Raw genomic sequence first — 17,293 nt, forward strand, 5'->3', positions numbered from 1 at the left:
CACCATGAACACACATAGACCAAAAAAAAAAAAACAAAAAAAAACCCACACACACACCAACAACACGGTTTCAATAACAGATTATTACAGACGCCCGCTAACCTTTCATCTCCAACACACAAAAAAAAAAGAAAATCCTCGCAAGCACACGTTTATCGATCGGACCAATTTTAGATCCGCGCCTCGACTTCCTTTGAGTTTGTAGGCGCTCTTAAATCATTTCATCTAATAACTCATCTGTGTGTGGTCAGCAAATCTCATTTATCACCATAGCCCAGGTCCCTTTGCTGCCATTCTGTCCCACAAAGCACTGCACCCACAGCAATATGGAGGATCACAGAGGAGAGGAAGCACATGCTCATCTTTGCAGAGCCAACGATCCATAAAGCAATATGGGAGTTTATGAGCTCTCAATGTTGTTCAATATAGGGCCAAGTTCAACTATGCAATAGTCCATTGTCTTTTTCCCCTCGTCTTTGGAGCTCACTCCCATTGAAATTCCTGTGCTTGTGTGCGGAGAACTTGAACCTGAGCATTATGAAAAATGTCCAGCGGTTGCTTTTTAAAGGACAAGGCAAAAGGTGAAAAGCAAAGCTACATTAAGTTTCCCCAGCGGTAGATGTGATTCCAAATAGGCAATCGTTTACCCTGCTTGCATGTTAAATATCTCACAGTTGTGGCTTTATTTAACCTTTTCACATCCGCCCTGTTCATGGAACCCGAAGTCAAAGTTCAGGGATAATGTGATTTGCTTACAAGTAAGAGTTCATTTGTAACGTAATGCCATGTTCACATTAGTACCAATATTTTCTTAAATGGGATTTTCCACATGGCATTAGTTACACTGTAACACATTTCTGTAATTTCTACAGTAAAAAATTATAGTAGCTTCTTGCCCTGACAGTTTACAAGGTGTAACTGTATAGTGCAATGCATTATGGGTAAAAAAAAAAAATATTCACAGTAACTTCAAGCATTTTTTTCACAGTATCACATTGTAAAATTACAGGATGGTTGTGTTTTCACTGGGTCCTGACTGTAAACATACAAATTACAATTACACACTGTTAGTATTAGAAGGCACAGAAGACAACATGAAGGTGGAAACGGGGGGAGAAAACCCCACATCCATCCACTCAATAAAGTGGAAGTGGGGTATTATTTGCCACAAAATTAAAATGTGATTCATGTAGTAACTTCATGCAATATAATTTGACCGTATAGACGTCTATTTTAACTCAGCGTGTAATGTAGACATGTCAAAACCAGCATTTTAGTAAGAATAGTTTATTTATGTGAGTGACTGTATTTCACATTATTATTATTATTATTATTATTATTATTATTATTATTGTTGTTGTTTTTATTTTATTTTTAGTCATGTTTCATATGGAATATACGGGCTGCGGAACTCAGAATGCAGCGTTTTTGCAAATTTTAGTTGGCAAAAAACTGGTAAAGTTAAGCTAACGGTTGCTGTGTGCATTAGCCCCATTTAGAAATGCCTCCAATAGTCCAGGCTTCATTAGCGTCGTTAGCATGGCTACAGTAGGAGCAGTCAAAACTAAAAAAACGAAAAGGCAATTAATGGTTGTTTGTTATTTAAAACAACAATACATTGCTGTAATTTATATACAGCAAAAACCTGTAAAAAATTTCCAGTTATATAATGTAATTTTTTTTAATAGTAATTAGCAAACAATTTTACAGCACTTTGTTGGCAACTTTTTTCCCTGGTATTTACTGTAAATTCTGCAGGAAATGTGTTACAGTGTACAAAACACCTCTGTCCAACCTACATTGTAAACCCGACCACAAACATACAAACGCTTGGTCCAACCGTTGTTTCTGGAGGACTTGCACCAATAACAATGTCATATATAATAGAATAATAACAGTCACTGTGTTTCCCCAACCATTTGGGTTACACACAAACTTTTTTTTAATCTTCAGTTTTTTAAAGGGTTTCCTTAAATTTCTATTTTTGCAACCTAAAACCCAATTTATATGTAGATAGGACGCCCAAAAAATATCAGTTTTGCAAAATATCCACATTATTTTCCTTTGTACAACACAGTCTCAACAACTGACTAATGATGAGATCCAAGTTGTAACTTTTACACTTCATTTCTTTATCTCATCTGTGCTTGTAGAAGTGTAGTTCTTGACTTTCTGAAGCTCTTAGTTCGTTCTCAGCCCTTGCATTTTACTTTTCTCCATCTCAGATAAAGATAACTCAGAATTTAATTTCAAGGCCAACTAAGACCAAACCTGCAAGGATGTCTTTATATTTCTGGTGGATCTTCTTATTTTTTTGGCAACACCATTACTGTAGTGTCTTTCAAACATTTCTTTTATGTGCAAAACTTTCTTCTATTTCTTTATTCAGCTCACCTCAGGTTTTTTTTCATTCTACTGCCTCTTGTGTTTCAGGTCTGGTCTTGGTTTACGTGGCTGTAACACTAGCTTTTAAAGCAATTATCTTGCAACCATTTGAAAATGTCAAGTTGTAGTCTGAAAATAACCAAAACGAATTAAATAGAAATTATTAGTAACAGCAGTTATTTATGAAAGTAGTTGAATTTGTTGTTGATTTCCATTGGGAAGTCCTAAACTACATACCAAATTATTAGTTTATGCAAAGTGTCAAGCCAACGTCAACTAACTGTATTATATATCATCCATAACCAGGGCCAGTTTTACAGTATTAGTGAGTTTCGTCACCACGTTTAAAGGATTAGCTTGCATATTTTGAAGTGAGGCTGTAGAGTTGTAGTTTATACATTTGAAGATGTTAAAACAGTGATTCAGCCGGCCTTCGTGGCAACAAAAAAATGTAGTAAAATTGTGAAAATATTCTAATGTGATGTACAATCCAGTTTAAACCAATATTCTTTTTTATTGATATTTTGCTACTGTTTTAACAGAATTGCCAGTTATTGTAGCTTATACCTAATATATTCTCTTTTGCTTATAAAAATGACCAAGTTACTGAGGTTTAACACTGTATTTAAAGGGTTATGTTGCATATGCTGAGGTTATGTTGCAGTTTGTTTGAGACATGGCTAAAGTTGCACGACCCATGAAAATCTTCTAAATATAAACTTCAATATGTTGCCTTTTTATGGGACTTTTTTTTTAGAAGAAAGCTGAGGTAAATGCAAGCATTAGACTTCATTTTAAAGGGAACATCTTCAAATGTTTTACATATGACTACAACAAAGCCTAAACTACACATATCTCAAATCTAACCCTTTACCCTTAAGAGCCACCAACGACCAAGTAAATGTGAAGAGAAATGGATCTCTAATCCACATACTATACATCACAAAACAACAAGGGAAAACATTTGCAGAGGAAACAAATGCAAATATAGGCAATAATCCAAAGCTTTACAGGCCGAACACAGCCAAGACTAAGATGAGAAAACAGATGCCTCCTTAAATGAATTGTAACATATAAAAAGCTTTACTTAATGCTAGATTAGAGCCCATTATGTGCAGAATCTGACATGCAACATGCATGAGCTGACAGAGGCCCTTATGTCCTGTACACTTCCATAATCTAATACTGGCGGGACTGAAGCTGCTATACTTGCCAAGCTTCAAAATTAATAGCTCGGGAGCAGAAAAGCTACCCACAAGAAAAATACAGCCACATTTTTTTCAAACATACCTTGAAAAAGTCCAACAAATGTTATCGGTCGTCATTATTCTTCTGCTGGCTGCTGGAAACTGGAGTCTATAGGTTGTTTTAAGTGCATCTGTGGAGACTTTCGGTGCTTAAAGGAAGTCCACTCTCCTGCTATGAAACACTTGTTGTTTTTAACGATTTTGCAGGTGACCTCAGTTCATTTTTGGTTTGGGAACAGGAAGCATAAGGCAACTGAAACAAGTGGGCTTTGATTAAAAATTCATCGAGGAAAAAACGAGTTTGGCTTATATGAGAGCTGGTTTCATTGCATTAAATCCACCTTTTCTATTAAATGTGAACATTTGTCGATGGAAAACATTTTCTAATCCTGGCGTTTTACTCTAGATGAAACCACTAACGAGAGCCTGTTTGCCAAAGCAAAATATTCTGGATGTAATCCTTAAATCATCATCGTGGTTTGGTTTTGGAATAGCAGCGTTCAGCTCTATGTGTGTGAAGAAATAAGCAAAACTCAAGGCTTGATGCAGTCACATTTGGAAGAATTTGTTAGTAAAGCACATCTATTCAAAGTTGAACGACTGACAAAACTTTAATGAGCAGTTCATTACGCTTAGCCAAACTTGACTCCAGTGCCTAAACACACTCACACACAAACCTTCAGTCTTGCCTTTGGTAGCATGGCAGCTGAACGGAGCAGATGGTACCAGGACTGAAGCTGGGGAGGATGACCGACTGGTGGATGGAAAGGCTGGCAGGGACAGAAAGAGAGTTTGATGGGTGGAAAATGGGATGAAGAGCTACTGACAATGGTCGCCACTGCAAGTCCACTCCTCTGTCCTTATTAACACCGTAGACAAACACACATTTACTGATTAACTTTGGCTACACTCAGACAGCAGGTCTTAAAGCCCAATTTGGATTTTTTGGTGAAATTCGATTTTTTTGTGTGCTCGTTCGTACTATACATTAAATGTGACTTCTGTGAGTTTTGATAATGAACTGAATATAACATTGAAGTGACCTGCATGCGCAATAGAGGTCCTGACGTAACACATGACCTGAAGTAAATATATTTTTCCTGCCACTCCTCCTCCTGGGATGCAGATTTATGACGTTTTCATTTCAATGATGTAAAGGTCGAATAAATGCAACCTGGCCGTTCAGACTGAAGTCGCAATTGCAAAATGTCAGATACATATCAGATTTAGGACCACATATGAAAGTGTGAAAAAAAATTGGATTTGTAATGTTCAAACTGTCTTTAACAGATGGAATACAGGTCACATATGGGCAAAAAAAATTTGATTTGGGTCCTATTTGCCTGCAGTCTGCGTGTAGCCTTACAAGGTTTTTTTCCACGTAATCATATATATATATTTTTTTTTTACGATCTCAAACCCTTTATAAGTCACTCATAGAAGTACTCTGAAATTCAAATGTTCACCCTTAGTGTGTTGTTGGAAGACCTAACAAGACTTTATGACTTTTGAGAATTTTTAAAAAAAAATTTTGCTGTTATGTAGAAAATCAAGGTCAGTGAAGTTACCATATTTGGTTCCTTACCTGTAAGTGGCTAAAGAAAATCCAAGAAGTAAATACAAAAAATACAAAAAAAAACCACATGTAAGATGAAAGAAACATGTATTTTAGAACAGTTACTGTCACTGTCTTGTAATGTATGTGGAAATTACTGAAAATAGTCACTTGCTTGATAAAGAGTTAAAGCGTTAACTTTAAACCATGTTGTCAGTCATTATTATGTAATAAAAACCAAAGCATTTCTAGTTTTGTGTTGAGTCATGCCCAATCTTTTTTGACTTATGTGTCGTCTTCAAGTGCATTTTATTATTATCTGCTCCATAAAAACTAACATTGGTAAGAAAAATCAGTGAGAGGCACACTTGTACTTTAAATAATTTTTATACTTTTTATGCCATAGTGTGGTATTTCGTACTGTATAGTATTGTTTCCTTCATGCTTGGAGATGATTCAGCTGAGATTGTAGCTCTGTTAACTTAGTTCTGACGTATTTTTTTAGACACAGTCTCTCAGAGTTCTAGTTTCAATTGGTTGGTTAGTCATTTAAAAGGTGATATTATTAGTAAAATATGTGACAGAATATCACATAAATGTGCGTACTTATGGAAGCAATGTGTTAGGTAGAAGTCTTAGGATACCTTTAGTTTTGTTGTTTTTGCAAAGTTGAAATGAGCAAACAGTAATTTCTCATCATCCTTTCTTTAGATACAAGAAGAGAATACAGGAAATACGTGCACAGCCTTAAAAGACACAAAAAAACCATAACTAAATAGCTCTAAAGGTAAAAGTGATTATGTATTGTGACCCCTGACCCCATGACAAGAAGCAGCACAAACCGAAACATCTGACGTGTTGAATGAAACCTGCTATAAAACATCAGACACCAAATGCAATAAATCTCACATAGTCTGAACAAAAGGGTTAAAGACATGTTAAGTACAAAGAGAGGTCACATTAAATGAGAAGCTGTTTTTCCTGTCGTACACACTTCACATATCAGATTAGATCTTAATACAGAGTCTGACAAATGCATATGTGTGGACTTTAGAACTTTACGAAACCAACAAACCTAATGTTGACTTTTGCTCAGTACTGTATAGATTAAACTGAATCCTTGATTTTGTGAAAATGTTCAGATCAAGTATCACTTTATCACAATGAATCTACAAATGAAGTTAACATCGTGACTTTGCTGAAGGACGACACTATCTGGATTTCCTTCTCTGAGGCCAAATAACTCAATATATGTAAATGTTTTACAGTGTGATGTAGGAGAATGATTCCAACACTAATACGACACCTCTCATTCCTAATAGCCCAGCTTCCCCTTTATATGTGTAGATTAGCCCATTTGCGCCTCGGGGCGTCTCTGTGACACCTGTACACCGAGGGGAGTGGCAGGTGTAACCGCCATTACCCTGTTCTGGTAAAGGGGAGGATCTGGAGGCGTCAGGAGATAGAAAAGATGTCCGTGTGTGATCATGTGATGCTGTTTTCTTTAAGTAAAAAAACCCAACAAAAAACAAACGTCTGCTGAAATGTACCTCGGTCTTCTAACACAGCTCCAGAGCCGTTTGTACTTGCGATAATGTTCTTCAAAGTCTTGTAATCTCGTCAGCTGAGTAAAGTCTCCAAGTGAAAGCCTCTGTAAAGGTCAACCAATGCAATTTGAATATCTTTGATTAAACGGTGTGCTGGTGCCAGACCCAGACTGTAGGTCACTGCCTCAGAGAAATGAAATCCACCCCTCTCACCCCACTTGTCCCTCCCCGAGTCTTGACTCCCTCATTGTCGAGGGTCACGCCTGCACTCTTTTCAGCAATTTACGTAATCTCCAGACCTACTCTTTGTCTGCCACTTCATTTCTTTTCTCTCTGTCTGTATCGTGTATTCATATAATTCATACATTCTGTCCAGAAATCCCCTTTTTTTTCCCCTCCCCCTTCCTTCCCCCATTCATTATCTAACTGAAAAAAATGTAGTCTCAGCAACCATTGAACCATGCATCTTCGGTCTGCTGTTTTAGCTAAAAGCTCAGAATGTGCAGTGAAAGAATCAAAGTTATTTGGTGAAGTAGTACTGTATAAAGACCCTTGGGGGGTGGAAAGTGGAGGTGTTATGTTAAATACAAGTTTTTGTCATGAAAGAGACTTGGCTTGTGGCAACTATTTAGTGGGGACAATGTGAAAAATATAATAACAGCTTGAATTTGTTTCCTTTTCTGCGTCTTTTTCTGGAAATCTGTGTTTTGGCTTTGGAAGTTGATGATTTCTGTCTCAAAAGCTTTGAAAAACTGTCTGTGTCTTTACACAGTTCTCTGGTTCAATCATAGCTCACAGTTTTTTCCTCCTTTTTTGTCTGTTTGTAGTTTGTCCTGGCACAGAGAACAAGTTGAGCACTCTGTCTGACCTGGACCAGCAGTACCGCACCCTGAAGAAGCTCTACGAGAATTGTGAAGTGGTCATGGGCAATTTGGAGATTACGAGCATTGATCGGAACCGCAACCTATCCTTCCTCAAGGTAGGAACATGCAACCATGTGTAGTGTTTCCTCTCTTTTTTTTTAGCCTCGTTCTGGTGGCTCTATCACATCTGAGGCTGAATGTCTCAGTGCTCTGGGCAGGAGGATAGGGATAAAGACTGTATTTTACACTAAAATGAGAACTGGAGAGGGTGAGGAAATGGGGCTTTTAATGTTTCAGCCGCACGGAGGATGGAGACACACACACAGAAAGAGGGTGGAAGGTTTCAGTACCACGGACAGAGACAAGAAGAGCGATAAATACCATGTTTTACCAGATAAAGATACTGATTATCATTTCACATTTGGCAAATGAACTCAAACATGTCAAGCTGCAACATTTTTTTTTTTTTTTTTGGCAGTTTATTACAAAAAGAAAACTCACCTCTCTCAGAACTCGAACAATTTCTACTGGTATGTTTTGTAGACAGAAAACAGCCGCAGTAAAACCACAAATTGACAATAGCTGGAGTAAAGATCTGTTTGGAATTGTCCAAATAAGGTCAGAACTGACACAGTTCAGGCCAAGCGAGCAAAGATAATAACTTTATACTTTCATAAGCCTCATAATCAAACCAGTCGTGTAGAAGAAACACAGCCATTTCATCACTGAACTCCTTTTTTTTTTTTTATTTAGAGCTGTGTCCAGTGGTGAAAACAACTGTTTTGTTTAGTGGTTCTCATCCCATCTGGCCACTGTGGTGACCGGGTGAGTGACTCACTACTCCCTCTAGTGGTCATATAAATCCCCCGGCCCATCAGCGTAAAAACAAATTTAGTTCATTATTCTTCAATCAAATACATTCATATTGACTTTAGAACCAACCCTGAGTTTATGAAAGAGGTGGCATTTATGCAGATGACCAAAAGGGTGATAAAGGCTATGTTCAGACAGCAGGTCTTAAAGCACAATTTGGATTTTTTGGTGAGGTCTGATTTTTTTGTGTGCGACTTCTGTCAGTTTTGAGTATGACCTGAATGTGACCCTGAATTGACCATCATGCGCAAAACAGGTCCTGAGATAATACGTGACCACAAAGGCACGCACTGTATTTACAGAAGTAAATATGTTTTTCCCTACGTTTCTTCTCCTGGGACGCAGAATTGTGATATGTGTCGCATGTCAACGGTGTAAACTTCAGATAAATGCAACCTGGCTATTCAAACTGAAGTCACATAGCAAAATATTGGATAGATATCAATTTAGGACCACATATGAAAGTGGCCTGGGTCGGATTTGAAAAAATCAGATTTGTGCTGTTCAAATTGTCTTAAACAGATCTGATTACGGTCACATATGAGCCAAAAAAAAAAAAAAAATTCAGATTTGGGCCACATTTGCCTGCTGTCTGAACGTAGCCTTAGAGATACAAATCAAAAGTCATTAAAAAGCCAGGAAAATGACTCAAAAGACCAGAGACCAGAGGGAAAGTCTTAACCTGAAGGCAGTGGAACCTTCTGTTAATCTACCTCATAAGCAAATGACCAACTCATGGCCATTACTTGATTGGTTTAACTAAGAACCTGATCATCCAGGGCATGTAGTTTGGAGTAAATAAGCTAGTAGATGATGACCAGTAGTTGATTTTAAAGGCAGACATGATGACAAAAATTTTGAAAAATACAAATAGTTTATTGATCAGCCAATAAAATCTGTGATCTGTATTACTGAATATAACAGTATGATTTAATAATCAGTACAAAAGGAGAGGAGAGAAACGCTCGAAGGGAAGATATGGTTGCAAGAAGGAAAGGAGTGTCAGTTGTTTTCTCTCTCATATTCTTTTCCCAGTGCAGTGTTAGTGTCATTAGGTTAAAGGCCCGGAGTTATAAAGATTCAACCCGCCTCCTTCATTCACACATTGACCTCCATTATTTTACAGTAAATAACATGCATAATTAATAGCCTTAAGTATTACAGCATACATTTTGATTCAGTGCATATTATTCTTCTATTATTATCTTTATTTAACATGTAAATATCATTTTCTGCTTAGATATTCTGAATTCCAAAATGATAGGATAGGTAGGATATGTCAACATTATTCCTTTTTTTTTTAGGATTCTTTAGTCATGTACATGGTCCATTCAGAAAATGAACGCAGGTTTCATCACATGACCCCTGTTTAAGGTCAGCTGAGGTAAAAGCAAAGATTTCTGATATGGGCATGGTCAAGTGATTACGTAGGGTGAAAAAATTGTTCAGATGATAATGGATCGGCCTACATTTGCCAGGCATGTAAGTGTAATACATGGATGGAAAGGGTATTTCTAGTACTTTGAGGGCATGCAAAGACATTATTCAATTTCAGCCATTTTCACTGAAATCTTTGTGGAAAAACATCTCAGTAACGTTGGACAAAAAAAAAACAAACAAAAAAAAACATTAAAATTGGCACATTTTTCAGCATATCAGAAGTTGCCATTTTCACTTAAAGTTACAAAAATTAATATTACCATAGTATCAGGTATATTGTTAACTACAACTCCTGAAATTTTGGTGAAAAAAAATTAATCGGTCTAGGACTGGGGGATATCAGTATGAAGGGAGGTATGGTCACGTAGGGTAAATTCTCAAATCCTCGAGGCTGGTAATCAAAATTATCTGTCAAGCAAAAATGAGTTATATTATTACAATATCATGATTGGAGTGAATAATTATAAATAATGTTTCAAACCTATAATCATTAAGTTTGAGATATAAACCAGTACTCTCTTGGGCAAGTAAAGCATGAGACCAAAAAAAAAAAAAAAAAAGTTAAACATAGTCTTTTAAAACAATGAAGATCAATTGGTTCTCCCTTTTTTTGTAGACATCATTTAGAAACAGTAAAGTTGGTTTTAGGACTCCCAAACAGTTATGTATCAGCTACAGATGACAAAATAAGTCTATTTTAAAGTTGTTTTTTTCACCCAACATGTTCATAGTCCCCTGACTGTGCCTGTTTGTTTAATACCTACTGTTAAACACTATGACAGAGGATATCAACAGGTTTATGGATATGAGCAGATATCAAAGCTGCCCTTTTCCTCATGGTGTTTGAAGGAACAAAAGACAGAAGCTCAGGTCACACAATGGAACTGGCACTAGTGGAATACTTTGAAAACACATTATTTTAATTGGGCTCTGAAAGGCTGCATGTAAACAGGAGTAGTAATGGAATATTCACTTTCATTGGTCATATTCAGCTCATTCAGAATCCTGTCTTTTTCAGAATTAGGAACAAACCACAATATTAGATTAACAATTCTTCTTTGCGACAAAGTCAGTAAGGGGAAGTGTTTTACCTTACTGACATGTTTCGTCTGCAGTCTTCTTCAGAGCGTCATCTGACATGTGATCACGTGTCATTTTTCAGCTGTCAAACTTTGTCAGGTTCCATGCCCCCCGCTGTCCTGTGGTCTCTGGGGGATGGAGTCCCAGGTGTGCGAGAGAGTGTAGGCCCCCTCGTCTCGGTTCATGGAATCGTTGGCTTGTTTCCTGATCTCAGTGGCCTCTTTTATCCACCTCTTGTGCTGTTCGCCCTCCGATGTTTACATTTTTCCCTCATCCCAGTCTATAGTATGGTTGTTCCTCTTGCAGTGGTCTGTGATGGCTGATTTTTGGGTTTTTTTGATCGGCTTTTTCCGACAAAATGAACATAATCTAAAACCAGGATATTGTTGTGTATGTAAACATGGTCACTGACTTTATCCTTTGTAGACAGATATTGTGTGATTACAGCAGCGCCAACCAGTGTATTAATACAACTTAACATCACTTTAAACACCTTTGAGACAATGCAGTAATAGTGCTGACTGTGTTAAAACCAGTTGTAGAGCTTTAAAGCTTCAGTCACTTTTTGTCTTGTTGCTCTTATCATTTCCGCATCTTTTTTTTCTGTGCTGATAGACTCCCTATAACTTTACCCCATTCAATCTACGATGATTAATGCGTTCCATATAGAGCTATTCAAGTCCTCTGGTGGAACCATTCACTGTAATAGTGTATTATGGTCCTTAAAAGTTACACTCACACTGCTGCTTTAGCGCTCAGTTTATATTTATGACTCAGATCAGATTGTTGTGTTTGAAACAGTGACACAGGCACACAAGTAAAAGTTGTGCATTTACACTTTACTTTTAACTAAAACAGTGTATGCTTTATTAGTCTAAAATTGTCCTTGACAGTGTAGGAGGATATTTTTGATTCATGTTACTGCTGCATTTAAATGTTGTACATGTTGAAGGTTGAGCTCATTTGGACTACTTTATAGTATCTAATTGACTTCCTCCAGTTCAGAGTTGTAAGAAAACCTGAACAGCTTCACATGAATTCAGATCAGACTCTTCAGATTGACGTTGTATTGTCGATCAGACGTGGAGCTGATTCAGGGCTACTAATGGATTTGATTCAGATCAAAGCAGACAAAATTAGATTCCATTTGATGAAAGCGTGAAAATGCTGTACATGTTCAGGCCATGGAATTTATAAGGTCAATAACTGTTGGATTTTTAAAGGCTCATATAATAACAATAGTGTGGAGCCGTAAAATGTAATAGCCAATTCATCAGTCAGTATTGACCTAAATTCAATAATTATGGAAATGAAGTGGGATTTTTTTCTCCATTAGAGACTGGACAAGTCAGTTCAATAAATACCTAACTAAAAACAAATCAATCTGGATCACAGAGCATCAAACCTAGTCATTAATCAATAAATGTAGAACTAACGGTAAATAATATCAGTGATTCCGGGAGTGATTTTTATTCCTTTAAGCCATTATTTTCCCTCAAAGTCAGTAATTCCAGTTGAGATGTATTGATTTGTATGCTTGCTTTGTTGTGTGAGGATCTGTGCTGCTATGAAGGTGACAGTTAATGAGGACCCATAAACGAAAAAAATAATATTTATCCATTGGCTGCCTTCCAGAATCTGATGACAGAGATGGTTTATGAAACATCCTATTGTCTACGTCTATGAAGCAGTCATCTATCCCTTATCCTCTCATTTACTACTAAATATATCCTGTAGTTTGGTAAGTGCAACAGAGGCTTTACACGTTAATGTTTTTGTCATTTTGCATCATCACTGAGGCGTAGAGTTGTAGTTCTGAAACGTTGGACGGTGCAGATGCACTGGGTTGAAGTGATTCAGCACCATGGACAGAGGCACCTGCAGAAGTCCTGTTTCTACTTTCACCCCAACCCTGATGAAAACTTCTGTCTGCAACTTTGAACAATACCCCCCTGTTTTTATTGAGTTCTATTTTTTTGGCCATTTACAAAGCCAGTTATTTCTCTGCAGCTCCGCTATTACATACTTATCATATCATTGAGCTTCTCCTGCTTTAAACGTTGATGTTTACCTTTTATCCTCATTTGCACGAGGGTGTGTGATTCCCTATGCAACCCCTTATTTAGTCTGCAGTGTTTTTACCCACCTTCACTCTGCTTTCTAGGTTGTGATAACGTTGGGATTTCATCTTGTTATGTGCAACGTATCAGTTACCAATTTAAAGAAGAAAAAAAAAAAGCTCCTTTGAGGAACAATGTTTTATATTTGCATTCAAGGCAGCTGTGCTTTTGTTGAATCTCTTATCCAGCAACTGTTACAATATGTAAGCAGCAGTGAGTTGCTCACTTTAAAAGATTAAAGACCTTTTGCTAGTGCATCACAATGCTTTACAGTACAAGAGCGTTACTGATAAGAGGCACTGGAATTACATTAAAAGATACATGTGTGAGACACTGCAGGCAAATGAGCGCTACGTGGAATATAAAGTACCGCTGCTTTTCAAGTCGTCTCTTTAGTGCTGCTACTTAACGTTCCATGTGTGTATTTCGGTGCTCTTCTCTCATCACAACTATTACATGTGTATATACTGTACATGCCACTAGGCACCCTCTCCTTCACTTTCCCCATCTCTTTTTCTCTCTCCCCCGCTGTTTAATGAAGTGAGGTGTAGTCTAATTACTGGGCCAACGCTATCAAATGGATACCATAAACAGTCCCATTAGGCCTAGCATCATTAGGGAAACAATTAGGCATCTGGGGAATAGTTAAGTGGATGCGAGGGAGGTCAGGATGGAGTTTTGTAGTTTCGAAGGGAACTCTGAAGCAATCACCTGATTGGTTTCAAAAAGATGAGCCAAACCCCACCCTAGTGGTCAGACAGGAAGTTATATTAATGAGAGTATAATCTAATTAAAACCCTGATTTCCCCTAACATTTTCTTTAACTGAAGCTAATAAAAACTCCACAGTTGTGTTTTTTTCTCTCACAACAAAATGAATCAGAGTTGTCTGGTCCATAGGAGGCATAGTGGTACCAGCCTATTTAAAATTCAAATTCAAATTGAAATTGAAATTAGAGGAAGAGTTGTGTAGACTCTCCAGCGTCCACCCACTGTCCAAAAGGCTGTGTCTGATAGGTTAATTGGTCTCTTTAATGTGTCTGTAGGTGTGGATATTGTCAGTGTATGAACTGCTGAACCCTGCCTTCACCCAATAAGAGGAAGAAGTGCTCCTGGAAAATGATGATGTGCCCTGAGCTAAACAATATTTAGCTCAGTTTTTATACCCCGTAGCCATTTCATTTCATTTCTTTATTCATCTGCGATACAGATGGTTTCAGAACTCCAGAATGAAAAAGACACAGTTGATTGTCCTACTCCAAATATAACTGTAGTCCTATTCAGTCTGTGACATGACCGTTCAGTCACTACTGGGACTTTAGGTCAACAGAGGATGATGCTAAACAGCTCTATGAACCTTCAGCTGCATATATAATATAGGACCATAAGAACAGAACTGACTGGGTGGGTCATGGGTTTATCATGTGGGCTATAAGAGATCCAGTCCTACAGTAGGAAGATTGTTTTCTTTATTTTCTTTTATTTCAGCATACAGTCATCAATCATGAAATCAGAGGCTTATAACAAGTATTATCATCTGACTGTAACATCATAAAAGTGGCTCTGAACACATATTCTAACTCCTATGTCCACCTTTTCTAGTTCTCTTTTGCCCAGCTGCCACTGTAATAAACTGATGATTCCTTTACTTACTCATGCTGTGTCGATCTGCATGTGTTTTCCTAAATTGCACTGTCATGGGCTCTCCAGGCCACCATACTTTCTGGTTCACAGAAAGTTCAGCATCAGCACGCACACATATTTTATAAACACACACGAACTGCACACATTTTAACACATACACTATAGAGAGTCAGAGCTGCAGGCACACAGGGAATGGCTAAGGTGAACTGCACTTGTGAATGTTTAGCTCTAAACAGCAGCCTGGGGGGGGGGGGGGGGGGGAAAGTATGTATGGACAAACTGTGGATGGAGGAAAGGACACGGTGAAGGGTGGGGGGGGTAGGAAGAAGGAGGCAGAGAGGAGCTAGAGGGGTGTCACTTTTATGGCAGGCAAAAACAGCTGCTGAGCTAAAATTACAATGTTGAGCGAGCGTACGCCGGGGGGTTGTGTGTTTGTGTCTTCTGCATGGATCTGTGTGTAGAGAGACGGAGAGAGCAAGGGTATGGGGGGGACAATACAGGGCAGAGATGGAGAGGGTGGGGTGGGGGGGTTGAGGGCAGGGACAAACTAGGAAGACTTGGTGATTTTTTCCCGGCGAGACGCTGACAGTTAGATGGATGAGACGGCACCGCAGCCTCCTCAGGTTCAGCTTCCCTCCAAACCACAGCTCTCTGAATTTCCTCTGGTTTGCCTTCAACAGACCCCCAACCAGGGGGAGGAATAAGATAAAGCCTGGTCCATATCAGATGTGGGTACTTCTGTTAATCACAAATGAATCTTTACATTTGTTTTATCTGGAAGAGACTCACACAGGTCAACACAAAACTACGCTGAAGAAGATTAAAGTCATTTTATACAGTTAAACATTTAGTATAATGCATATTTAACACATCCTTTGACATGAGATCTGTCGAAAGTAATGAATGCTGACTGAGCTTCAGTTAAAGGAACATTTATTTTGCATATGAACAAAATAAACGATCCGTCACTTACCCTACATAGCTGCTATTATTATTACTACTAATAATAATAATCATAATAATCCAAATTATTAGATATGTAGGAGCACAGTTCTACTAATTTACATTAAAAGTTGTCTCTATCTCAGTTTTGAACATTTCAACATCAAATGACTTTGTGAGTTTTATGACAGTTTAGAGTAATGTTCCAGTGTTTGTAATTATCAAAACAATGTGAGTTACGACTCCGCAAACGTAATTTAATGTTTTAGCATATATATGATTAACCTTAATAATTATTGTGGTGTTTTCACATGTTAGTTAATTGAAAAACACAAGTAAACATATCATCTTTGGCAGTGGGAACATCTATCTGTCACTTTTCATTCTTCCTGACCTTTAGAAAAACAAAGTCATAATTCGCTCCATAAATATTTAAATAAATATTCCATTAGTCAAATGAGTTTTACAGTTGACGTTTGACTAATTTGAATCTGAGTTAACGCTGCTTTTATTGACATGACTCCTTATAAGTTGCCCCGATTGAAACAACAAAAACAATCTAAATTATTTAAAGTTATTTGGAAATAATCTTTACCTTTCTGTTGGATAATAGTGTTTCTGATTTAATGTAAATGATGTAATTTGATTTAAAAGCAAATATGTTTCCATGATAGAAAACCACAGACCTGGTGCAGTCATAAAAGTGTACTAATTCCATAGTGTTAAGTGAATGTAATTTCAATAAAATTAGAATATTTAGACCAAAATGTAAATATTCTTTAATCTGTTTGGCCATCCAGAATGACAACAGTCAGTCACTTACTAGATTAGTTCATTGTTAAACATAAATTATGTAGATTACAGTTTCTCAAATGATGATTCAATGCAGGTTGAAAAAAAAAAAGCAACTTGGATTCATCATTTTTCACTTTTCTCTGACCCACTTCATTAGGTTTTAATGAGATTTCCTCCTTTTGGGGTGTGAACTCTTCTGAACATTAAACTATGCTGCATGTTAAACTTGATTATGGTAAATTGTGAATTGTATGGGAGTGTGTAAACCAACATGCTGCATGTGAGCATGACTTTGACTCCGTAGCAGCTGACAGAGATTTGTGTGTTTATGAAAACTCTTGAGTAAAACTCTTTAGGGCTGCTCAGAAGTACTTTAGGTGGCAAGATAAAGTGTTTCGTGCACACAGGCCCAGGTTTCTGAAGGGCATCGCCACACCGCCCTCCATCCGTGTGCTTCGCTGCTCTCCTCCCCTGGCCGCTGTCTGTCTGTCACTCACAATGACCCATTTTCCCAGAAGTGAAGCAGGGCGCTGAGCCAAGTGGCCCGCGGTGGCCCACAACCAGCTAATGATGTCACCTAGGCTTGAAGGACTCTTCATTAAAGGCGGATCAATCTGGCAGCTAACGCTGCAAAACACAGGGTGGGATGCCAGGACTGCAGCCGAGAGCCGAGGGACGAGGGAAGTCCGTCCATAAAACTGTGAGGACGCTGTGGATTCTACACAAAAACTTTGATGTCACTGTGGACAGCTGGTGTGAAACCTGGAGCCTGACATTTTGATTTACACTAGAGTGGGTTTGTA

At 37.9% G+C, this 17,293-nt stretch overlaps 1 protein-coding gene across 1 annotated transcript in view; it reads left to right on the forward strand.

Moving 5' to 3' along the window:
- The window catches only part of LOC115434306 (receptor tyrosine-protein kinase erbB-4-like), a 458,688-nt gene that overhangs the window by 223,998 nt on the left and 217,397 nt on the right, over positions 1–17,293 (forward strand). The window contains exon 2 of the mRNA XM_030156187.1: positions 7,562–7,713. Within this exon, the coding sequence (XP_030012047.1) occupies positions 7,562–7,713 (152 nt within the window). The remainder of the gene's footprint in view (positions 1–7,561; positions 7,714–17,293) is intronic.

Source organism: Sphaeramia orbicularis, chromosome 2, assembly GCF_902148855.1.
Source record: "Sphaeramia orbicularis chromosome 2, fSphaOr1.1, whole genome shotgun sequence".
Taxonomy (NCBI): Eukaryota; Metazoa; Chordata; class Actinopteri; order Kurtiformes; family Apogonidae; genus Sphaeramia; species Sphaeramia orbicularis.